The sequence below is a fragment of the Neovison vison genome, chromosome X, assembly GCF_020171115.1.
Source record: "Neovison vison isolate M4711 chromosome X, ASM_NN_V1, whole genome shotgun sequence".
NCBI lineage: Eukaryota > Metazoa > Chordata > Mammalia > Carnivora > Mustelidae > Neogale > Neogale vison.
In genome coordinates this window covers 89,588,525-89,612,977 of record NC_058105.1, presented here as the reverse complement: position 1 = coordinate 89,612,977, position 24,453 = coordinate 89,588,525, and the positions used below count along the sequence as shown (strand labels likewise).

The 24,453-nt window shown below is 42.4% G+C and overlaps 1 protein-coding gene and 1 pseudogene across 5 annotated transcripts; one reads left to right on the top strand and one right to left on the bottom strand.

Annotated features, from left to right (window-relative positions):
• Positions 1–589: 589 nt before the first annotated feature.
• ZNF630 (zinc finger protein 630) lies at positions 590–11,384 on the bottom strand. Of its 5 annotated transcripts, none has more exons than XM_044235525.1 (5): positions 10,372–11,384; positions 7,587–7,691; positions 3,072–3,198; positions 2,715–2,810; positions 590–2,521 (listed from the first exon to the last, which is right to left on the bottom strand). In XM_044235525.1, the coding sequence occupies exons 2-5, from the start codon at positions 7,599–7,601 to the stop codon at positions 795–797; spliced, it is 1,965 nt and encodes a 654-aa protein (XP_044091460.1). In that variant the 5' UTR covers positions 7,602–7,691; positions 10,372–11,384; the 3' UTR covers positions 590–794. The 5 variants fall into 5 exon arrangements, with proteins under 5 accessions (XP_044091460.1, XP_044091461.1, XP_044091463.1 ...); XM_044235526.1 differs by having other exon boundaries at positions 11,019–11,384; XM_044235528.1 differs by lacking the exon at positions 10,372–11,384 and adding an exon at positions 9,693–9,918.
• A 3,194-nt stretch (positions 11,385–14,578) lies between these two features.
• On the top strand, positions 14,579–24,240 carry LOC122896652 (annotated as a pseudogene).
• The last annotated feature ends 213 nt before the right edge of the window (positions 24,241–24,453 follow it).

Genomic DNA, 24,453 nt, shown 5'->3' with positions numbered 1-24,453 from the left:
AGAAATGGTAGTGGAGAAATAACTCCATATTTAGAGGAAAATCAAATTAATCATATGAGATCACTTTGTTCAAAATTTCACAAATATATCTTTTCAAAATTTCACAAATATATTAAGAACCTTCAGGAAATGGGTTATTTTTTATGAAAACTACAGGGATTCATATATCTATACCTATATATCGATAGGTATATCAACATAAATATATGTGTAATCTAAAGAGAGAAAATATGGTGAAAGAAATACAGAAAGATCACTTTCAAAAAATGCACCATCCCCAAACAAATTCAAGGAGAGTTCTACAATACCTTCAAGGACCAAATAACACCAAAACAGTGATAATTGTTCCAGACACATTTATTCTGTGAGGGGGGGATAGGATACTTTAAGGTGAACAAATGCATTCCAAATTTACGGTATTGAAAATATTCTGAGAGCCTGACAAGATCATTCTGTGGAGAGGTAATCAGAAATACTTCAGAATTGGGTGGTTGGGTGGCTCAGTCAATTTCAGCTCAGGTAGCGACCTCAGGGTCCTGAGATCAAGCCCCGCGATGGGCTCCAAGCTCAACACAGAGTCTGCTTGTCCTTCTCCCACTCCTCCTCCCCACCCCCTCAAATAAATAAATACAAAATCCTTACAGAAAAAAAGAAATACTTAGCAGCATATGAGGCTATTCTACAGTAAAGGAGGTGCCACATTCTCTTCCTGTCCAACACATCCATAGATTTCTGTTCATTGTGAGTTTTTTCATGCACAGTGAGATCTGACTTCTGGGAAGACCTTCCCACAATCAGTACGTACACAACGTTTCTCTCCTATGTGGATTCTGATGTCCAGCAAGGTGTATATGCTGGCAGAACACCTTCCCACAGTCACTGCATTTTGACGGTTTCTCCCCTGTGTGTGTTCTCTGATACGTGATCATCTGTGATTTCCGGGGAAAAGCCATCCCATATTCAGCAGATTTAGAGTTTTTTTCCCTAGTATGAGTTTTCTGATGCACAACTAGTGGAGACTTCTCACAGAAGACCTTTCCACATTCACTACATTCATATGGTTTTGCTCCAGCATGAGCTCTCTGATGTATAATGAGATGTGACTTCAGGGAAAAGGCCCTTCCACACTCAGGACATTCATAGGGTTTCTCCCCTGTATGGATTCTCTGATGAATAATGAGGGGTGATTTCTGGGAGAAGGTTTTGCCACAGTCATTACACTCATAAGGTTTCTCCCCCGTATGAATTCTCTGGTGTATAATAAGAGGGGACTTCTGAGAGAAGGCTTTTCCACATTCTGTACATATATAAGGTTTCTCACCAGTATGAAGTCTTTGATGTCCAGTAAGGTGTGACTTTTGGGAAAACGCTTTTCCACAGTCAGTGCATATATAAGGTTTCTCTCCTGTATGAATTCTTTGATGCCCTATGAGGTGGGACTGCTGGCAAAAGGTTTTTCCACATTCACTGCACTTATAGGGTTTCTCTCCAGTATGTGTTCTCCGATGGATGATGAGTTGTGTTTTCCGAGGGAAAGTTTTCCCACATTCAATACATTTATAGGGTCTCTCTCCAGTATGAGTTGTCTGGTGTGTAAAAAGGTGAGACTTCTCACAGAAGGCTTTCCCACATTCACTGCATTCAAATGGCTTCTCTCTAGTATGAACTCGCTGATGTATAATGAGATGTGACTTCTGAGAGAAGGCTTTTTGACACTCAAGACATTCATAGGGTTTCTCTCCAGTATGGACTCTCTGATGAACGATGAAGGGTGACTTCTGGGAGAAGGCCCTCCCACACTCAGTACATTTATAAGGTTTCTCCCCAGTATGAATCCTCTGATGCACAATGAGGTGTGATTTCTCACTGAAGGCCCTTCCACAGTCTCCACATACATACGGTTTCTCTCCAGTATGAATTCTTTGATGTATAGTAAGCTGTGACTTCTTAATAAACCCTTTCCCACACTCACTACAAACATTGGGGTTCCTACCAGCTTGATCTTTCTTATACCGAATATGGACTTGTTCATGATTAAGACCTTTTTCACATCGACTATGTCCATGGGGTTTCATGTCAGTATAAATTTTCTCAGGCACAGTACAGGAATCACTATAGCTAAGTGGTGTCCCACATCCAAATCTCTCAATGGGGTTCTTTCTTGCATAGCTCCTATTGCATGTCAGTGAGTCTAAATTAGATTTCAAGCTCTTTTCACATGAATCAAAATCATGGAGTTTTTTACTTGAAGGGCCAAGGTCTATGCACCCACCAAATATTTTCCCAAATGTATTATATTTGGGGGTTTTCTCCTTGGCCAATGTTTCATGGCTAAGGACTGTGGCCTGCTTCAAAACCTTGTCTTGGTTTCCTTGATACCTATCTATCTGACCATCAGTAGGCCAGGCTTTTAAGAGAGAGTACAATGAATTATCTTTTGGGGTTTTTTCCAATATCTCCTTTTGAAATGAACGTTCTTCTGAAATGATCTGCTGGGAAGAGTCATGGCTTTTCTCCCTGTCTGAAAGAGGAAGAAAATTATAAAATTAAATAGGAACCAAAAAGAAAACAGCAGCAAACAGAAGTGTTAGGAAGGTGCTAATGTAAGATGGAAGCTGTAAAAAAGGCCTAATAAATTTTAAGAAAGAGAGGAGGCCACTGATGTCAGAGAAGAAGAAAATGTCCCCCCAGCCATCTACACAATTCTCACTCACCTGAGTGGATCCACGTTGACAATTCACTCTTTATGATCCACGGGTCCTCTTCATGTTCCAACTTGAAGATTATACCTGGTTTTATACTTGAATACCCTGTTAAGGGAAAAGTATAATTGTCTTGGCCTTGGCAGCTCAGAAATCCATGAGGAGAAGAAGCAGTCTCAGGGGCCTCCCAAGAAAAGATGGATCCTTAACTCACAAATATAAATTTCAGATATGACAAAAATATGAATGGAAAGCGCAAGCTATAAATGAAAAGACTTTATTCATGGAAAACCATAAAGGTCATGGTCTTGACAGCTCTGAAGGATGAAGAGGATTCGATTCATTGTTCCATGGAGAATATGCCCTTACCCACAGAGACCAGGTGGCCATAGATCTCCAGCATCACATCTCTGTGTAGGGTCTTCTGAGCAGCATCCAGGTGCTGCCACTCTTCCTGGGTGAAGTCCACAGCCACATCTTCATATGTCACTGGTTCCTATGACAGCACATTCCTGTATAATCTGCTCATTCTGATCATTTTTACCACAGCAATACCTGTAGGATACTTACTTAGCATTTTTGTGTAGCCTACTTAAGGAGAAAAACTTTGTAAAATTCTGCCATTGCCAAGAATAGTTAGTGGAACAGAACAAATAGTCTAAAGCTAGATATAAATAAAAATGGGACATTTAATATATAAGAAAGGAGTATTTTAAATAAGTGCAGGGGCGCCTGGCTGGCTCAGTTGGTGGAACATATGACTCCTAATCTTGGGTTTGTGAATTTGAGCCCCATGTGAGGAGTAGAGGTTACTTAAAAATAAAATAAAATAAAATAAAAATATTTAAATAAATAAATAACTGCAAAAAAGACAGATTATTCAAAACTGGGTAGCTATCAGGAAAAAATGTAAAGACAGACTCCCTATTTCGCACCATACACAAAAATAAATTTGAGATTCAATAAAAACTTAAACAAAGAAAAAGAGAAGCCATAAAATAAAGAAAGACAGGAGAGATTTTTTTTAAAGATTTTATTTATTTATTTGACAGAGAGAGATGACAAGCAGGCAGAGAGGCAGGCACAGAGAGAGGAGGAAGCAGGCTCCCTGCCAAGCAGAGAGCCAGAGCCCGATGCGGGGCTCGATCCCAGGACTCTGAGATCATGACCTGAGCCGAAGGCAGTGGCTTAACCCACTGAGGCACCCAGGCACCCCAGACAGGAGAGATTTTTAAAATAAGTTTAAAGTGGAGAAAAATCTTCTAACTAGGCATGCTACAAAACCCAGATGCCACAAAGGAAAACAGTGATAAATCTGACTAGTTTCTGTATTGCACAGCAAAATATATCATAAACAAACTCAAAGCACAACACATAAAATGGACAAAGAGATAATTTCCTCAACTTATAGAGCTCCTACAAAGCACAAAGAAAAAGACCAACAACTTCACTTTAAAAAAAAAAATCAGAGGACATGACCATCAATTCACAGAGAAGGAAATGCAAATGGCTTCTAAACATGGAAAAAGATGTTCAAATTCATTTACATGAAGAGAAATGCAAATTAAACCAAAACAAAACATCATGCTTTTCTTACATATTATCAAAGATTAGAGTTTGATAAGTCACTAAGTTGGTAAAGATACCAAAAAAGAGCACACTCAAATTGTGTGTATACACTGGTACAAAATATTTTGAGGGCAATTAATTTGATAATGGCCATCAAAATTTTAAATGTGCACATTATCTGGGGCGCCTGGGTGGCTCAGTGGGTTAAGGCCTCTGCCTTCAGCTCGGGTCATGATCTCAGGGTCCTGGGATCGAGCCCCGCATCGGGCTCTCTGCTCAGCGGGGAGCCTGCTTCCTCCTCCCTCTCTCTCTGCCTGCCTCTCTGCCTACTTGAGATCTCTGTCAAATAAATAAATAATCTTCAAAAAAAATAAAAATAAATGTGCACATTATCTGACCAGCGATTCCATTTCTAGAAATTACTTAACATATATACTCAGATATGTGAACAAAACAGCCCGTGTGAAGTTATTTCACTATGGTACTGTTGGGTGCCTGTGTGGCTCAGTGGTTAAGCGTCTGCCTTTGGTCAGGTCATGATCCCAGGGTCCTGGAATTGAGTCCTGCATCAGGCTCCCCACTCAGCGGGAAGCCTGCTTCTCCCTCTCCCACTCCCCCTGCTTGTGTTCCCTCTCTCACTGTATCTCTCCCTCTCAGTCACATAAATAAATAAAATCTTTTTTAAAAAAACTACAGTACTGTTTATAACAGCAAAATGATGAGGACAACCTCATGAGGATTGGATAAATTATGCTTCAATAATTCATAAGGGAATACCACATACAACCATAAAAAGCAAAAAGGATTGATATGCAACAATCTCTAAGATACACCGTTAAGTGAAAAAAATTTCATCTATGCAGAAAGCTGTTACTGAGACCCCACTGAATACCAGGGATTGTTCTAGGAACTGGGGATTGAGCCAAAAAGAAAACCTGGAAAAAATATCTTCCCTCAAGCATCTCATAATCTAGTGAGACGAGACAGCCAATAAGGCCGAGTGACAAATCAACACATAGCCAAAAAAAAAAAAAAAAGAAGTTTTAATGTGTACTTCAAAATTCCTATCACTCATAAAAAAGTTTCTAGAAAGCAATAAGCAGGGCACCTGTGTGGCTCAGTCAGTTAAGCATCTGCCTTCAGCTCAGGTTATGATCCCAGGGTCCTGGGATCAAATCCCACATCAGGCTCTCTGCTCAGCTGGAAGTCTGCTTCTCCCTCTCACTCTCCCTCTGTGTGTTCAGTCTCTCTCTCAAATAAATAAAATCTTTTTAAAAATAAATAAAATAAAAGAGCCCATCAACAAGGGGCTGGTATCCTACAAACATTAAAAGAATAATAAAAGGATGCTATGAACAATTTTATGACAAGAAATTTGACAATGCAGATCATAGGACAGCAGATTATGGCATGCAGGCTAAATCTGGCCCATGAGCTAAGAATGTTTTTTACACTTCTAAATGGTTGAAGAAAAAAGCCAAAGGAGAATATTTTGTGGCATGTAAAAATTATATGAAATTCAACTTCCAGTGTCCATAAATAAAATTTCACTGGCTCGCAGCCACACTCATTGGTTTGCATATTGTCCACAGCTGCTTTCAACCTACAAAAAGAGAGCTAAGTCGTTGCAACAGAGACCATATGGCTGACAGGCCTAAATATTTCTATCTGGCCCTCTACAGGAAACGTTTGCTGACCCCTGACTTAGACTTAGGCAAACTGGACAAATTATTTGAAAATCGCAGCTTAACAAACCCAATGTACAAAGAAATAGAAAATATGAACGGTACCATATTTTTTCAATAAGTCAAATTCATAGTCAAAAACCTATCCACAAAGAAAACTCCACACCCTGATGACTTCACTGGAGAAGTCTTCCAAATATTTAAGAAGGAAATAATAGTAATCTTACCCAAACTCTTTCAGAGAATACTTCCCAACTTGTTAAATAAAGCCAACCTAACTGTGATGGCAAAACATAAACAGAAATACAAGAAAAATTACAAGCCAATATGTCTCATGAACAGAGTAGTAAAAATCCTCAACAAAAATATTAATAAAGGACTGGCTTGATGATAATGATGAGGAGGAGGATGACAGGAGTGGATGAAGATTGACCATAAATAAAACAAGATTGGCCACCAGTTGATAATATTTGCAGCTGGGAGGAAAGGACAAGTGGTTCACAAAAATCTACTTCTGTGTATGTTCAAAATTGAAATTTTCCATAATAAAATGTGTAAAAACTGTATTTATTGGTAATGTTTTATCAATACATTTTTTTAAAATTACAGAAGATATAATGGGTGTGGTAAAGAAAAATACATGAAAATAATAAAATCACTCACACACATTAATGCAGATGTATCTATACACACAGGGGTTATATGTATCTGGAAGGATCATCCCCAAGCTACACAACACTAGTTATGCCAGGGAAGAGGGCAGAAGTTACATTAAAGAGATATTTCCCTTTCTTTCTAATTTTTACTTTGCAATATTATTTACATTTTTTGCACCATATATACATTGCCCTTGCAAAGAAGGGATAAAAAGACATAAAATGGGAACACTTAGGTGGCTCAGTCAGTTAGGCGTCTGGCTTCAGCTCCAGTGGTGATTCCAGGGTCCTGGGATTGACCCCTGCATCTGACTCCCTGCTCTATGGGCAGTCTGCTTCTCCCTCTCCCTCTGCCCCTCTCCCCCACTCGTATAAATAAATAAAAAATAAAAAAATAAATAAAAATAATAATAAAATAAATAAATAAATATTTTTAAAAACAGACATAAAATGGAAGAGGAGAGAAGGAACTGGCCTTGTGTTGGGGCATGATCCCATAAACTATGTGATGACAGCAAAGGAGCCATGGAAAACCAGGAAACCATCCAGCCTCCAAGCCTCTGCCAGGAAATTTTAACTAAAAAGCGCCTCTTTGAAACAACTATTGATGATACCACACTGAGCAGAAAACCACTGGCCTTTAGGAAAACTCAACAATAAAATTTTTTAGGCTAAAGTCCCAGAAATTGTGACTTGCTGAAGAGCTGGACTGATGAACTGATTTCTCTTGATGGCGAATACAAGCCATCTAACATATCCTGTTTGCCATTTTCTCTGTGGCTGCCAGGAAGCTTGAAGGTAAAATGTTTAGCTCAGTTTATACGAAGTAAGGCCAGATAATCTATGTATCTTAACAGCAACTTCACCTGCATCTTGATCTTCTATTCTGTCTAAATTTCTCTAATTCTTATTTTCAAAGTATTGTCCTTTCTCATTTTACTGTGGAAAAAACAAGCAGGAAACAAACAACTTACCTGGGACTCAGTCATTTTCTGTTTCTCTTCGGAAAGCAATTGGGGGTGCGGTGGGGTACAGAAGAGTCTTCAGAGACCAAGCTGGGTTTAACCACTCTTTGATGGCTGAATGTAACATGTGTTGCTTGTTAATTCATTGATAATTTGTGTTTATCATCTGACCAGCATTTCCATTTCTAGAACTTTTTCTAAGGTAATAATCATGGATGCATGCAGAGATTTAACTGAAAGAACTTTCATCACAACTTTGTCAAGAACACCACAGTTTTGAAAATAACCAAATGCCCAGTCACTGAGGACTGAGAAAATAATTTGTGGAACCTCCAAGAAATGGAAAAGCAGGTGACCATTTAAAGTAACACTAGAGACAATTAAAGAGACTCAAAAGACACAGCAACCACATGTAAAGTGCAGACCTTGTCTGGATCTTAATTTGAATACACAAAAAAATCTTTGAGATAATCATTAAAGTTTGAGCCCTGACTAGATATTTAAGGATATTACAAAATTTAACCAATGATGATCTGAAGTTATTATTGTTAATTATTTTACCTTGAATAACAGTATTGACCTTTAAGACCTTATCTTTCACAGATACATGATGAAGTCTTTATTATGAAATGATATATCTGGGATTTGTTTCAAAATAATAAGGACTACATATGTAAAGATTCATTTGGCTATACACTTAATATCTGTGCATTTTAGGAGCACCTGGGTGGCTCAGTCAGTTAAGTATCTGCCTTCAGCTCAGGTCATGATCCCATGGTCCTGGGATGAAGTCCCATATCAGGTTCCCTGCTCAGCCGCGAGTCTGCTTCTCCCTCTGCCTGGCCCTCCCCCTGCTCGTGTGCGCACGCGCTCGCTCTCTCTCTCTCTCTCTCTCTGTCAAATCTTTTTTTTAAATGTGCATTTTATGTTACCAATAACAAGGAGAAAACAACCTAGGAGGGAGAAATAAATGGGTGGTCTAGATTACAGGTTGGCAAACTTTCTCCGTACAGAGACAGACAGTAAATATTTCAGATTTGTGAAGCGTATGGTCTCTGTTGCAACTAATTATTCAGCAGTTGAAAGCGGCCAGAGACAATATATAAGCCAATTCTGTTTATTGACTGTGTTCCAGTAAAACCTTATTTATGGAGCACCTGGGGGGCTCAGTCAGTTAAAATCAGTCTGACTCCTGATTTTTAGCTTTGGTCATGATCTCAGGGTAGTGAGATCAAGCCCTGCATTGGGCTTCACACTGAGCCTGAAGCCTGCTTGAGAGTCTCTCTCTCTCTCTTCCTCTCCCTATGCCCCTCCCCTCATGCCACTGTCTTGCTCTAAAAAATTTTTTTTAAGTATACTCTTTAAAAACCTCACTTATGAGCACTATAATTTGAATTTTATATCATTTTCATATGTCACAATATATTCTGATTTTTTTCCCAAACATTAAAAAATGTGAAAACCATTCTTAGTTTATGGCTGCATGAAAAGAGCAGAGAGCCAGATATGGCCCACTGTCTCTGGTTTTCCATACCCTGGTCTAGGTGAAACAACAGTGGCCATCAGGAGATGACTGATGTGACTGGGTGATGGGCATAATGGGAGGTTATTATAGAATTCCCTCTTATTTTGCTGAATGTTTAAAATTTTTCCACAGAGGGACGCCTGGGTGGCTCAGTTGGTTAAGTGACCTGCCTTCGGCTCAGGTCATGATCCCAGCGTCCTGAGATCAAGTCCCACATCGGGCTCCTTGCTCAGCAGGGAGCCTGCTTCTCCCTCTGCTTCTGCCTGCCACTCTGTCTGCCTGTGCACGCTCTCTCGCTCTCTCTCTCTCTCTGACAAATAAATAAAATCGTGAAAAAAATTTCCAAAGAAATGAGCTTAGTAGTAATATGGAAATAAAGTTAATAGTATGGAAATATAGCTGCAGAATGAAGACAAGGCAATCCACAAGATCACACTCCCAATTGTTTAATAACAACAAACATCTGACCCCTAAGATAATCACAAAGGTTTGTGGCCCTCCAAAGCTCAACGCTACCTGACAAAATCTTATTACTTGGCATTTGATTTCTTTCATTATATTTTCTTGGGAATCACACGAATAGAACTGACCTTCAGTTCATGGATGATCTGTACAAGATAAGTGCTACAAAACCATGGTGAATAGATAATAATCCGGTATTAACTCGCTTAATTTCATCCAAGCCTCAAAGGATAGACCCTACTATTATCCTCATTTCACAGTGAGGAAACTGATGCCTAAAAGTTTCAGTAACTTATCCATGATCACACAGCCAGTGACTAGAGGGTGAGCTGATGGGAAAACAAAAAGCAGAAAACTAGGGGTGCCTGGGTGGCTCAGTGGGTTAAGCCTCTGCCTTCGGCTCAGGTCGTGATCCCAGGGTCCTGGATCGAGCCCCACATTGGGCTCTCTGCTCAGCAGGGAGCCTGCTTCCCCCTCTCTCTCTGCCTGCTGCTCTGCCTACTTGTGATCTCTGTCTGTCAAATAAATAAATAAAATCTTAAAAAAAAAAAAAAGCAGAGAACTCCTCCCTGGCTGTCATGGCACCGAAGTTTTCAGAGATGCAACACGCTATTTCCCAGTGCCATAAAAAATTAATTCTCGTCCTAAATTACAGAGGACATTGTCTGCTTTCTAACTTGAGAATAGCAAAACTCTAAACTTACACTGTGCTTTACAGTTCAAAGTTAACTTAAAACCTTAATATTCAAAGCCACAATGAGGAAAAGAGAAGCCAAAAAATCAAGGAAATATTGGCAAAACACATACCACTGCTAAAGGAGTAGTTATCAGAATATATGAAAACAAGTCCTACAAATCAATAAGGAAAAGGCAGACATCCAATAAGAAAATGAGCAAAAGATCTGAACAGGTGCCTCACGAAAGAGGATCTAAGAGATCAATACATATATGAAAAAGCAGTCATCAGGGAAATAAAGTAAAGCCTCAATGTCTGACTCCTCCATTGGAATGTTGACCCCACAAGGGCAAGGATTTTTGTTTATTCATGGATGTATTATTGATCTCAAAGAGCCACCCATCATGGACCCCACAGAATCCCAACATTGACCCTATATTTGCCCACTCCTGACCCCATGGACCCTCATCACTCACTCTAATAAAGACCACCCCAGATCCCCCATCATTCACCCAAAAAACTCTCCATCACTCACCCAGACCCCACTCACTCACCCCACAAACCCCTTTCACTCACTTCCTAGAAACCCCATCATTCACCTACAGACCCCCCCATCACTCACTTCCATAAATTCATCGCATATCCCACACACAGTCCTACAGACTCCCTTCCCTATCACTGCTCTCCACATCATTCAGCCCAAACAACCCCTTCATTGGTCCTTCCACATGTCCCCACCACTGACCACACACCCGCATCACTCAACCGGGTCCCTCACCCTGGCTCTGCTCTCAAGACCCCAAAGCTCCTTCTCAAGATGAGCTTGGCTCCCTGCTTCCACAAGCAGGCTCAGCATCACCCGAAATTCCCTTTCCCCTCCAGCCCTCCCTGGTAACTCTAGATGACGCATTAGCTTATCTTTCGCAGGCTCAGCAACAGCCTCCCCGCCGAGCTCTGCCAGTAACAAAAATGGCGTCATTCGGGCTACGCCAGGAACTCTGTCGCCGGTCAGGGCCTCACACTGCTTCTGGAGGCTCCCATTCCAACCAGAAGAGATAGGCATTTTAGGGGACGGGGAGTCCCCGTGATATTTTCGAGGCTGGGTATTCGGAATTAGTGCATCGAAAGCATTGTGAGGCTCGGATGTGGAGGACTGTTCCGGGAGGGTGAAGGGGCGTTCCCGATCCTCGGCAGAGGCCGGGTCTGAGCAAAGGCGGGGCGACGTGCGGGTCGGGAGTGTTGGGTGGGAACCGGGATCTGGGGAGGGGGGCGGAGGACTGGTAAGGCCAGAAGGTAGAAGCACAGCCTGGGAAATTCCTCTGCAGAAGCCTCGTTTCTAAAACCTCTGGTGAAAGTGAAGAGTCTTTGGACATAGTGTAGTCTCTCCTTCACACTCCCGGCACGCCTCTGGCAGCCTCGGGTCAGAGCCCTCCGGCCTTCAATGGAACTGAGCCCCCTACCCGTTGGTCACTCAAGGCCCCGCCTCAGGGCTCTCCTGCTCTTCTATTGGCTCCTTGGAACACAGAAGGTCCGCCCCTCTTGTCACTCACAGGCCAGACTCTCTGCCCCGGTCTCTTTAAGTGGGCAGATGTGGCCTTTGGCAACCCATGTCAAAGCCGAAAGAAGTTAAGAGGGGCAGAGGTTTAATGTAGAGCCTAAGGGGCATTGATTTTAGAAAACTTAACAAAAGACTAGCGTTGAGGTCAGCCCAGAATGGGATCGAATAGTTAACAAAGGCTCGCATTCTAGATCTACAAAATAGAGGAGTACCAATGGTGAAATAGTCAAGACCTCTATCAAGGTTCATGGATGGAGAAAACTAACAAGTAAAGTCTGCCTTCAGCTCAGGTCACGATCTCAGGGTTGTGGGATCGAGTCCCACACAGGTCTTTCAGCTTGGCAGAGAGTCAGCTTCTCCCTCTCACTCTCCCCCTCTGCTCTCTCTCTCTCTCTAATAAATAAATAAAATCTTTTTTAAAAATCTTACTTCTAGGTCAGACTAGAAGGACACTGAATGTAAAATAGTGACCTAAATAGGAGGTGTAGCATCTTCAAGTCTCTATGACCCTCTGCTTCCACCTTCACACGTTCTTTGAATCTAACCCTCCTCTTCCTTCTCAAAAGGATCCTTGTGATTACATTGGACTCATCTGGATAATCCATAATAATCTTCCCATCTCGAATCATATCTGGTTCTTTTTCCCATGTAAGACAACAAATCAAAGGGTTAATGGTGGTGGAAGAATTGATTAAGGCACAAAGTATTAATAGGGAAAGACTAGTGACAGTAGATCAGGTTTGAATTCAGACCAGATGGTTACCAATAAAGGGCCCAGGCTTTTATGTCAGAATTTTTTCAAAGGCCTAGGTTCAAGGTCAGAACAAAGGGAACTGTTGGAAATCTCAGTAGACACCCTAGGTAATGGTCATAGGAGCACACTGGTGGTGGAAAAGTTAACAGAAGCCCAGGTTTAAGATCTAGAACATAGACACATTGATTGCAGAATACTCAACAGAGCCCTGGGTTTAAGGTTAAAGCTAAAGGTCATTAATGAATAAAGATTTAATAGACAGGGAGAGTCAAGGTCAGAAAAGAGGGGCATTGATGGTAACATCTAGAAGTGCAATCTGGATTTAATATATAGCTCAACAAGGAAAACTAATGTTAAGAGCCTTGGATTTCATTCACAGATCAGATTAGGCACTAATGGAAGTAAAGACTCAGGTTTGCTTTTCATGACAGAGTAAACTGATGATAGAACAACTAGTTGACAGATACCTAAATTAAATGCCCCCAACCAGTGGAGCATTAGTGGCCAAAGCATTAATAGAAGGCTGTGTAGAGAGAAAACTGACAGAGAACCAGGTACAAGGGCAGACCTGGGTGTCTATGAGACCTATATGAGGTCCTCTATGGAGGACCAGGACCAAAGTTCGTATCTGAGGGATATCGATTCACAATTATTATTATTTCATGTTCAGGCTCACGGTGAAAGTGTTGGCCCCCAGGAGATGTGTTTGCCATGATTCCATGCTCCAGTTCCTTTCTGCAGTAAATGTCTCCGAGCCCTGATTGCAAATGTCCCTGCCTTCTGGACTCCCTGGGTGTGACGTGTTGCAAGGAGGTAGGATTCACCTGAGCTCCCCGTTGTTAGATTGTTCAGTCTAAAGACTCAGAAATTGAGAATTTTCACTATTTTATTTAATTTAAGTTTTAAAAAAAGAGAGAAAGCTTGTTTTGTACACCAGGGTGGCCAATATACAGTTCTCATCTCTAGAGGAATTGCTACGATGGTAGGAAATAAAATGTTACAGAAAATTGTTTTTCTACCTAACCAACATGAATTAAAGTTGTTCTTGAAATAAAGTCTAGTTAATTATGCAAAATATACTTTCAAGTTTGTTTGTTGGATTGTTTTTCAAAAACAAGAAGCTTGTAGGTATAAGTAAAGGAAAAAAAAGAAACATCATTACGATAACCTACAGCATGGGGAGAGGGAGGGCTGAGCAGATGGGCCCTTTCCAGTTCAGGAGTCTTGGACTGAAGTGGAAAGATGGTGCTGAGAGTTCCTCATCTTCCCCTAGCTGCATCCCTGGAGGTTAATGCCACATCTTCAGGGGTGGTTTGCAGTGAATCTTTTCATTCAAGCCTGGGAGACGGTGATGCACTGGTGACCTCAACAGGGTGTCAGCACTGTCAGGGTCCCCCAGGATGTAAGAGCAACGGGTGATTAAGGGCAGTGTCACTGGCGCTTTTTGTGGTTGTATTAGGGTTTGAATATCAGCTAGAGATGTGGCAGCCAACACCTTAAGTCAAGAGGCAAAGAGGAGAGGAGAACCAAAGAGGGAGAGTGTGGGGCAAGAAGAGAGGCCTCTGAGAGAGACCATAAGAGGAAGAGAACAGAGAGAGAGAAAGAGATAAGCAGATAAAACCAGAGACAAAGTGGACAGCTAACTCGGTGAATCGGGGATGGAGGGTCTCCTGTGCCAGGAACACCCACCCAACTCACAGGCAGAAGTGAAGGGGATCAATAAGAAATCTACATCAAGGATCCGGCTACCCCAGCCTCCCTCTGGAGAGCCCTTGCCCTGTCATCTGTCCCACTGAATCCCTACCGTGCCCCACTCCAGGATAAATTCACATGTCAAGTGAAATCTGGGGAAAACAATCCCAAGGGAAAAGGTCAGGAGATGAGAACTGATGCCTTCTTCCCACTGAAGAGGTCTTGAAAGGGGCTTGGGAGGGACTAAAGGAAACAGAGAAACCATGTCAGAGTCCAGGAGCAGCCAGGGTATCCTCAGGGTGGGAGGGAAGGACCTATATCTGACACCCTTGAAATGGAGCTGCAGGAAGTGTCCCCTCTCTATGCCACCTATGCCCCAGCAGGTCTTTTTGTCCAAACCTCTGCCTCCAGGTAGCCAGGTACCAGGACATACCAGCTGCACCAGTGGATCCAAAGGCCTCAGGGGAAGACCCTGTCTCCCAGGTTTCTTGGCAGATGGATAAGCTACTTTGCTTTGCAGCTCTGTAGGCTGAAAGGGATCCAGTGAAGTCATGGGAACTGTTGGGTCCCCCAAAATTGGGTAACCCCAATAATGGGTCCGTGATTAAAGGAGCGAAACTGATACAAAGCGAAGGTCAAGCAAGGCTTTATTTCGCGCCAAGCATTAGGAATCAGACCGACCGTCAAACAGACCGGTCGGGGCCACCCCTACAGAAAGGACGACCCCTCCCTGCTTTCCAGACTAACTTTTATAGAGCAAAGGCCATGTGGTTGGGCCTGGCCACACACAGGTGGCCAATGAGATTGTAACACACACAGGAAACTCCACTGTGATGCTAGGTGACCAATTGAATTACAATTTACCCTAGTAGACATTTGAACCAGCCTATCACCTAGTTCAGAATTGGCGCCCAAAATGTGCCCAAAGGGCGGGGCCCATACTCCTTGGTAGCTAGGAGACAGCATGCGCCCCCACTGATTGAATACCTCCATCTGGCCTGACCCACCCTTGTATTTGGACTTTGTTACATGGGACTGGTTTCCCGGACTTGCTTTTAAATAAGTTCCCCTGGAGCAGGGGGCAAGGTCAATTTAAGCTTTACAGCAAAATGGCAGTTCAACCTGGGTGGGGCTGCTCTGGCTGAATAGGACCTTACAGAACCATCTGGAATGAGGTGCTGAGCCTGAATGTTAGTGCCACCCTTCAACGGTACTGTACTTGGTGATCCAGCTGGCTTTGACCACTGCCAGAGGAACCCAGGTTACACAGTCCCAGCCCTATTAACATATCAGTTCTCCTGGGTGATTCAGACCACAGGGCTGAGCCATCAGGTGGACATTGAGCCCCCCAGGAGCTGATAGAGCTTTTGCTGCAAGGAAAGGAGGGGCAGGGTCACTGCCCGCAGAGAGTGTTTCAGCCATGGATGACTGTGAATTGAGGCATTGACTCAGCTTACCCTGCCCATCCTTCAGAGGCTTAGCTTAGAAACTCATCACATCCGCTCCCATTTCTCCAGGTTCTGGACCAGTCCAGTTTCCCAAAAAACATGTCTCACCATGGGGAATCTGACTCCGTAGCACGAATTTGTTCTAGCTTGATCAACCTAAAAGAACCAGAAACAAATCTTATAGTACTACAATGTCAAGTTCATTGACCCTTTCCAATGAGGGAAACTGCGTGTCAGAAGAACCACGGGACACCTCACCAAGTAAAAGAGAAAATTCAATTTTTACAGGATTCAAGGAAAGGATAAAATTTATATGAAATTTAGATGAGCCCTGCTACATCTGTCTACATTGTACTGTCTGCATAAAGACATTTATCGTGAGGATCACATCTGTATATGTACTGATTTCTAGTGCAGAATTTCTCAACCTCAACACTATTGACATTTGGGGCTACATAATTCTTTGTCACATTTGTGATTTTGTGCATCGTAGAACGTTCACCCTCTATCCACTAGTTGTCAGTAGCCCCCTCATCCCAGTTGTGACAAAGTTTTGCAGACATTGCCAAATGTCCTTTGGGGAGTGAAATCACACCTGGTTGAGAACCACTGTTCTAATGGTTTATTGATAGTGAGTATGATAGTGAAAACTCAGTAAATGGTTTTGTGGGATGGCTTCTGTTTTCACTTTTCTATACATATTTTAGGGGGAAGTATTAAATGAAGAACACGTTAAAATGACAAATCTGTGTTTAAAAGCAAGTTCATTGTTAAAAAAAAAGACAATGTCAGAGATGACATGACCATCTTTATAGGAAATCCAATAGCATTTATTAAAAGGCTACTAGATTTGAGGCACTTGGCTGGCTTGGTTGGTAGGGCATGCGACTCTTGATCTTGGAGTTGTAAGTTCAAGCCCCACACTGGGTGTAGAGATTATTTAAAAAATAAAATCTTAAGGGGTGCCTATGTGGCTCAGTCTGTCAAGCATCTGACTCTTGATTACAGCTCAGGTCATGATCTCAGGGTTATGACATTAAGCCCAGAGCCTCACATTGGGCTTTGCATTCAGCACGGAGTCTGTGGAGATTCTCTCCCTCCTTCTCTACCCCTTCCTCTCCCCACGCACACTCTCTCTCTCTCTCTAATAAATAAATAAGATTTTTAAAAAGTAAAATAAAATCTTGGAAAAAAAAGCTACTAGATCTAATAAGTGAGTTTAGCACGTTTGCAGGATACAAGATCTGTACACAAAAACAAATAATATGCCTATATACCAACAATGAACAATCAGAAATTGAATTTAAAAACAAATATCATTTGGGACGCCTGGGTGGCTCAGTTGGTTGGACGACTGCCTTCGGCTCAGGGCGTGATCCTGGAGTCCCGGGATCGAGTCCCACATCGGGCTCCCAGCTCCATGGGGAGTCTGCTTCGCTCTCTGACCTTCTCCTCGCTCATGCTCTCTCTCACTGTCTCTCTCTCTCAAATAAATAAATAAAATCTTTAAAAAAAAAAATAAAAAAAAATAAAAACAAATATCATTTAAAATACAGATAAAATATAAATAAAAATATTTAAAATTAAAAAACAATAATATTTACAACAAAAGCAAGTCTGCATCTCCCTCTTTCTCTGTGATCTCTCTTTCACTCTCTCTCAAATACATAAATGAAATCTTTTTTTAAAATTTAATTTGACAGAGAGAGAGACAGTGAGAGAGGGGAACACAAGCAGGGGGTGTGGGAGAGGGAGAAGCAGGCTTCCCACTGAGTAGGGAGCCCAACTCGGGGCTCAACCCCATGACCCTGAGATCATGACCTGAGCCGAAGGCAGACACTTAACTACTGAGCCACCTAGGTGCCCCACAAATAAATAAAATCTTTAAAAAAAATAGATAGCAATTGCACTACTAGCTATTTACCCCAAAGATACAGATGTAGTGAAAAAAGGGGTACCTGCACCCCAATGTTCATAGCAGCAATGTCCACAATAACCAAACTGTGCAAGGAGCCAAGATGCCCTTCAACAGATGAATGGATGAAGAAGATGTGGTATATATACACAACGGAATATTACTCAGCCATCAGAAAGGATGACTACCCACCATTTGCACTGACATGGATGGAACTGGAGGGGATTATGCTAAGTGAAATAAGTCAAGCAGGGACAGATAATTATCATGTGGTTTCACTCATATGTGGAACATAAGGAATAGCATGGAGGACCACAGGGGAAGGGAGGGAATACTGAATGGGAAGATATCAGAGAAGGAGACAAACCATGAGAGACTCTTAACTCTAGGAAACAAACTGAGGGTTGTTGGAGGGGAGGAGTGTGGGGGGATGGGGTAACTGGGTGACGGGCATTAAGGAGGGCATGTGATGGGATGAGCACTGAGTGTTATATGCAACTGCTGAGTTGTTGAACACTTTATCTGAAACTAATGATGTAGTATGTGTTGGCTAACTGAATTTAAATGAAAATAAATAAATAAATAAAATTCATATAGAAATGCAAAGTATCTAAGAATAAATAAAACAGCTCTTATTTAAAGTTTTCTTTTTTGTTGTTTTTTTATTTTTTTATTAATTTATTTATTTTCAGCATAACAGTATTCATTATTTTTTCACCACACCCAGTGCTCCATGCAATCCGTGCCCTCTATAATACCCACCACCTGGTACCCCAACCTCCCACCGCCCCCCACCGCCACTTCAAACCCCTCAGATTGTTTTTCAGAGACTATGGACTCTAAAGTTTTCTTATTAATTATTTTTATTAACATATAATACATTATTTGTCCCAGGGGTACAGGTCTATAAATCATCAGGCTTACACATTTCACAGCACTCGCCATAGCACATACCCAGCTAAAATAACTCTTAAAAAAGAAAAAGTTGGGGCACCTGGGTGGTTCAGTGGGTTAAGCCTCTGCCTTCGGCTCAGGTCATGATCCCAGGGTCCTGGGATCGAGCCCCACATCAGGCTCTCTGCTCAGCAGGGAGCCTGCTTCCCCCTCGCTCTCTGTGCTGCTCTGCCTACTTGTGATCTCTCTCTCTGTGTCAGAGGAATAAATAAAATCTTTAAAAAAAAGAAAGAAAAAGTTGGAGGACTTAACACTGACTCAAGAATTATTATAAATATGCAGTAATTGACACTGTGTGGTATTGGCATAAAGATCAAATAATAGATAAATGGAGCAAAATAGATACTCTAGACAAACCCACACATATATGTGGGCTATAACTAATTTTTTTAAGATGCAAAGATAATGCAGTAAGGAAAGGATGGCCTTTTCAACAAACAGTGCTGGAACAATTGGATATATAAATATTCAAAAATTAACTCAAAATGGATCATAGACCTACATTTAAAACCTAAAAGCCTGGGTGGCTCAGTTGGTTAAGCATCTGCCTTCAGCTTGGGTCCTGATCCCGGGGTCCTGAGACCGAGTCCCACATCAGAACCCCTGTTCAGCTGAGAGCCTGCTTCTCCCTCTCCCACTCCCCCGCTTGTGCTCTCTCTCTCTCTCTGTGTCAAATGAACAAATAGTATCTTTTAAAAATAATTTTAAAATTATAAATAAATAAAACCTAAAAGTGTAAAACTTCTAGAAGAAACCATAGGGGAAATTTTATGACACTACTTTAGGCAAGGATTTCTTAGATTTGACAACAAAAGCACAATTTACAAAAGAAAAAATGATAAATTACAATTTCATCAAAACTAAAAAGTCCATTCTTTAAAGGACACGGTTAGGTTTATAGAAAAACAAGCCACAGACTGGGAAGTCTTAGCAAAAACATGTATCTGAATGTAAAAAAAGACTCACAAAACTCAACAATGAGAAAATAGCCCGGGGTGCCTGGGTGGCTCAGATGTTTGGGCTTCTGCTTTAGGCTCAGCTCCTGATAGGAGAAATAGCTTCATGACCTGGAGTTAGGCAGTTTTTTTCCACATGACACCGAAAGGATGATCCATAAAGGGAAAAAATGTCAGATTAAGGGCGCCTGGGTGGCTAAGTGGGTTAAGCCTCTGCTTTCGGCTCAGGTCATGATCTCAGGGTCCTGGGATCGACTCCGGCATTGGGCTCTCTGCTCAGCACGGAGCCTGCTTCCCTCTCACTCTGCCTGTCTCTCTGCCTACTTGTGATCTCTGTCAAATAAATAAAAAAAATCTTTTTTAAAATGTCAGATTAAACTTCATCAAAATCACAGTTTTGGGACACCTGGGTAGCTCAGTCGGTTAACCATCTCCCTTCAGCTCAGATCATGAACCCAGGATCCTGGAATGGAGCATCAGGCTCTTTGTTCAGCGGGGAGTCTGCTTCTTCCTCTACCTCACCTCCTGCTTGTGCACGCGTTCTCTCTCTTTCAAACGAATGGATAAAATCTTTAAAAGAAAAAGAAAGAAAATAACCCAATAAAAAATGGGCAAGGGGCACCTGGGTGGCTCAGTAGTTAAGTGCCTGCCTTGGCCTCAGGTCATGATCTCAGAGTCCTGGGATCCAGCCCAGCATCAGGCTCCCTGCTTGGCAGGAAGCCTGCTTCTCCCTCTCACACTCTCCCTGCATGTGTTCCCTCTCTCTCTGTGTCTCTGTCAAATAAATAAATAAAATCTTTAAGAGAGAGAGAGAAAGAGAGAGAATAGCTAAAATTAAAATGACCATAGGGGGGCGCCTGGGTGGCTCTGTCAGTTGAGCTTCTGGGTCTCAATCTCACAGTTGTGAGTTCGAGTTCTACTCTGACTCTGAGGTGGGTGTGATGCCTACTTAAAAAGTTAAAAAAAAAAAAGGAAATTAAAATCACCATAGCAAGTATTGGCATATATGTAGAGGAGCTGGAACTCTCCTACACAGCTGGTGGAAATGTAAAATGGTACAACCAGTTTGGGAAACAGTTTCACAGTTTCTTTAAAATCTAAACATGCACCTACCATATGAGTTATCTTTTGCACTGTTTATTTTAATCCAGGAGAAAAGAAAAGATATGTCCATACAAAGATTTGTACAATATTTGCTTGGCAAGTGCATTTATAATAGTCAAAAACTGAAAACAACCCAAATGTCCATCAAAAGGTGAATGAATAAACAAATTAGAGTGTATCCATACAGCCCGACGTGGAAGAATCTCAAAATAATACTAAGCGAAGGAAGCTATTCAAAAAAGGGTACATAGTGCATGTTTCTATTTATATAAAATGTTATAAACTGCAAACTCATCTTTAGTGACAGCATCAGTGTGAATGAGAGAATTATGAGTATGTTTACTATCTTGATTATGGTGAATATATATATGCAATATATAAACTTATCAAATGATATATTTCTAATATGTATAATTCAGTATATGTCAGTTATATCTCAATAAAGCCATTTTTTAATGTCATAGATTACAACAGTCTGCATGGTCAATCATACCAGAAATACATGCAAGGAATTCTAAGTTGGGGGTGCGTGGGTGGCTCAGTTGGTTGGGCGACTGCCTTTGGCTCAGGTCATGATCCTGGAGTCCCAGAATCGGGTTCTGCATCGGGCTCCCTGATCTGTGGGGAGTCTGTTTCTCCCTTTGACTCTCCCCTCTTCACATGCTCTCTCTCTCTCTCTCTCTCTCTCTCAAAAAAAAAAGACTAAGTTGTTGAATCAAGAACCTGGAAGATATATTTTTCTGATCTCATACTCAACAGCAATGATCGATCTTGAGGAAAATAACACCGACTCTCAAATCCTGAGTTCCCCTGCCTCTGTCAAATGATAAAGCTACAATGTGCAAGATTCCATCTTTATGCTATACCTGAATATAAAGTTGAAGGGGCACCTGGGTGGCTCAGTGCGTTAAGCCTCTGCCTTCGGCTCAGGTCGTGATCTCAGGGTCCTGGGATTGAGCCCCACATCAGGCTCTCTGCTCAGTGGGGAGCCTGCTTCTCCCTCTCTCTCTGCCTGCCTCTCTGCCTACTTGTGATTTCTCTCTGTCAAATAAATAAAATAAAATCTTTAAAAAATATATAAAGTTGAATTTTAAAAAAAAGAAGTGGAAATAAACTATAGCATGAAAAAATTGGGGGCTCAATGAACGGTATTCTTGGGGAATCGTAGAAAACTCTCAGAGTCCCATGATGTTGGCCTTCTCATCCATTCAACCCGGAGTCAAAAGGTCCACAGCATCCTGGGTCCCGGTGCAGGTCTTGCTCTCATTCAGGGGTCTGTCACCACTACCAGTGCAGGGCCTTTTATTGTCTTCGTGGAAAAGTACTGAGCACAGAGATGCCCTCCATCCTTGGTTTCCACAACAGAGTCTGCAGCCCCAAGAGTTGGCAAGTACCTCCATACAACTGGCCACAGACTTTCCTGCTTGCAGACGTGTTTATCATTTACATATGTGCTCTGCATGTGCTGGGATTTACAATCCCCTCCTGTGATGGAGATTCACATAGTGTTGAAAGATTAGCCATACTTGGTCTTCATCTCTTCCTCTGCTATTTGTTGACTGGCCAACTCTGGGCGAATCCTGGCCTCTTGAATCTACATCTGTGACACGGAGCAATGGGGCCATCTGTATGACATATTCCTGGGAGTGTATGTCAAGATCCCTTGTGAACCCAGAAGAAAGTAAACACAGAGTAAGTGAGTGTTATTATTGTCACCATGCTCCTGACTTAATACAGACAGCTAATGTCTGTTGATCACTCACTATGTGCCTAGCCCTGGGCTAAGTGCAAGTTATAATAACCCCGTGAGAGAGAAGCAGTTATCACCTCATTTCACAGAGGGAGAAATGGAGTTAGAAAGGTTGAGTGACTTGCCCAAGGTCATCAGATATTGGGGCTGGGAAGTGAATTCTGGTATATCTGACCACAAAGCCCACATCCTTCCCACCAGGCTGCACTGACTTCTACCCCTGTGGCCTCAAAAAGCTCCAGTCAGGGGCGCATGAGTGGCTCAGTCAATGGGCGTCTGCTTTTGGCTCAGGTTGTGATCAAGGTCAGGGTCCTGGGATCAGGGTCCTGGAATCAAGCCCCACATCAGGCTCCCTGCTCTGGGGGTAGCCTGCTTCTCCCTTTCCCACTCGCCCTGCTTGTGTTCCCTCTCTCCCTGTGTCTCTCTCTCTGCCACATAAATAAATAAAATCTTAAGAAGAAAAAAAAAAGAACTCTCCAGTCACCCTTTTCAAAGCCCAGTGATCCTAGAACTTCAAAACAAAGTGTCTGACTTACTCCTTGTAGTAGGCTGAATGACGGGTGCCCCCTCAAAGATATTAAGTCATAATCCCTGGAACCTGTAAATGTTACTTTATTTGGAAAATGGTTCTTTGTAAATATGATTAAGTTAAGGCTGTTGAGATAAGGAGATTATCCTGGATTATCTGGGCAGGCCCTAAATGCAACCACATGTATACTTGTAAGAAAGAGCAGGCCAGGGTGTTCGTGATCCCAGGAGCTCAAGAAGCTAAAGAGGCGGGGAGACAGAAGCAGCCAAGGGTTGGAGCCAGACCAGGAGACAGAGCCAGAGTTGGAGTAAAAGCTGCTGCTGCTTTAGCAAAAGCAGCTTTTACTAAAACTATTTAAAACTAAAACTATTTAGGGGCACCTGGGTGGCTCAGTGGGTTGGGCCGCTGCCTTCGGCTCGGGTCGTGGTCTCGGGGTCCTGGGATCGAGTCCCGCATCGAGCTCTGCTCTGCAGAAAGCCTGCTTCCCTCTCTCTCTCTGCCTGCCTCTCTGTCTACTTGTGATCTCTCTCTGTCAAATAAATAAATAAAATCTTTAAAAAAAAACAAACCTAAAACTATTTAAAAGATGCAGTTATCTTGGGACTCTTCACCTCCTTCCTTTCTTTCCTGTATGTGATCCCTCTATCTGTTAGGAAGCTCTTTGCTCCTAGGGTTTGGAGAACAAGCATGCCCTTTCCTAGGAAGATAGTGGTAATCACCGGAGCCAACACTGGCATCAGCAAGGAGACGGCCAGAGAGCTTGATAGCAGAGGAGCCCAAGTAAGCACTGCCTTCTGAGATATACTGAAGGGATAATCTGCTGTGAAACCCAGGCCTATACCAACAACTCTCCGATGCTAATTCAGAAACTGGACCCATCCCATACCAAATCCACCGGAGCCTTTGCTAAGGGCTTTCTGGCAGAGAAAAAACAGCTCCATGTTCTGATCAACAATGCAGGAGTGATAATGTATCCGTATTCCAAGTCAGCCGGTGGCTTTGAAACCCACCTGGGAGTCAATATCCTCAGCCACTTCCTTTGTGCCCACTTGCTCCTGGTGCCACTGAAAAAGTCTGTGCCCTCGCAGGTGATGAACCTGTCATCAGTAACCCACCATGTGGTCAAGATTCACTTGCACAACCTCTGGGGGTCTTGCGCATTGCCACAGCAAAGTGACCGAGGCATTTTTAATTGGGAACTGGCCAAGAGACTCCAAGGCACAGAAGTCACCATCTATGCAGTGGACCCAGGCATCATCCACTCCCAGCTAGTCTGGGACTCCTTCCTTCTGTGCCTGGTCTGGACATTCTTTATCCCCTTCATCAAGTCAACATGGTAGGGGGCATAGACCAGGCTGCACTGTCCCTTAACTCAGAGCCTAGAGCCCCTGTGTGACAAATACTTTGGTGACTGCATGAAGACCTGGTTGTCCCCAAGGGTCTGCAATAACAAAACCATTGAGTGCCTGTGGAATGTCACTGTGAACTTCTAAAAACACAGTGGGAATAGAGCTGACGGAAAAGTCACAGCTTTATTAGGACCAGTCCAGCCA

What these genes read in the sequence shown, in the direction of transcription:
- ZNF630 (XM_044235525.1), bottom strand. An exon ending in TGGCCACCTGGTCTCTGTGG is followed by an intron (nt 2,811 to 3,071) that starts GTAAGGGCATAT and finishes TTCCCTTAACAG; the next exon opens with GGTATTCAAGTATAAAACCA. An exon ending in GTCAACGTGGATCCACTCAG is followed by an intron (nt 2,522 to 2,714) that starts GTGAGTGAGAAT and finishes TTCCTCTTTCAG; the next exon opens with ACAGGGAGAAAAGCCATGAC.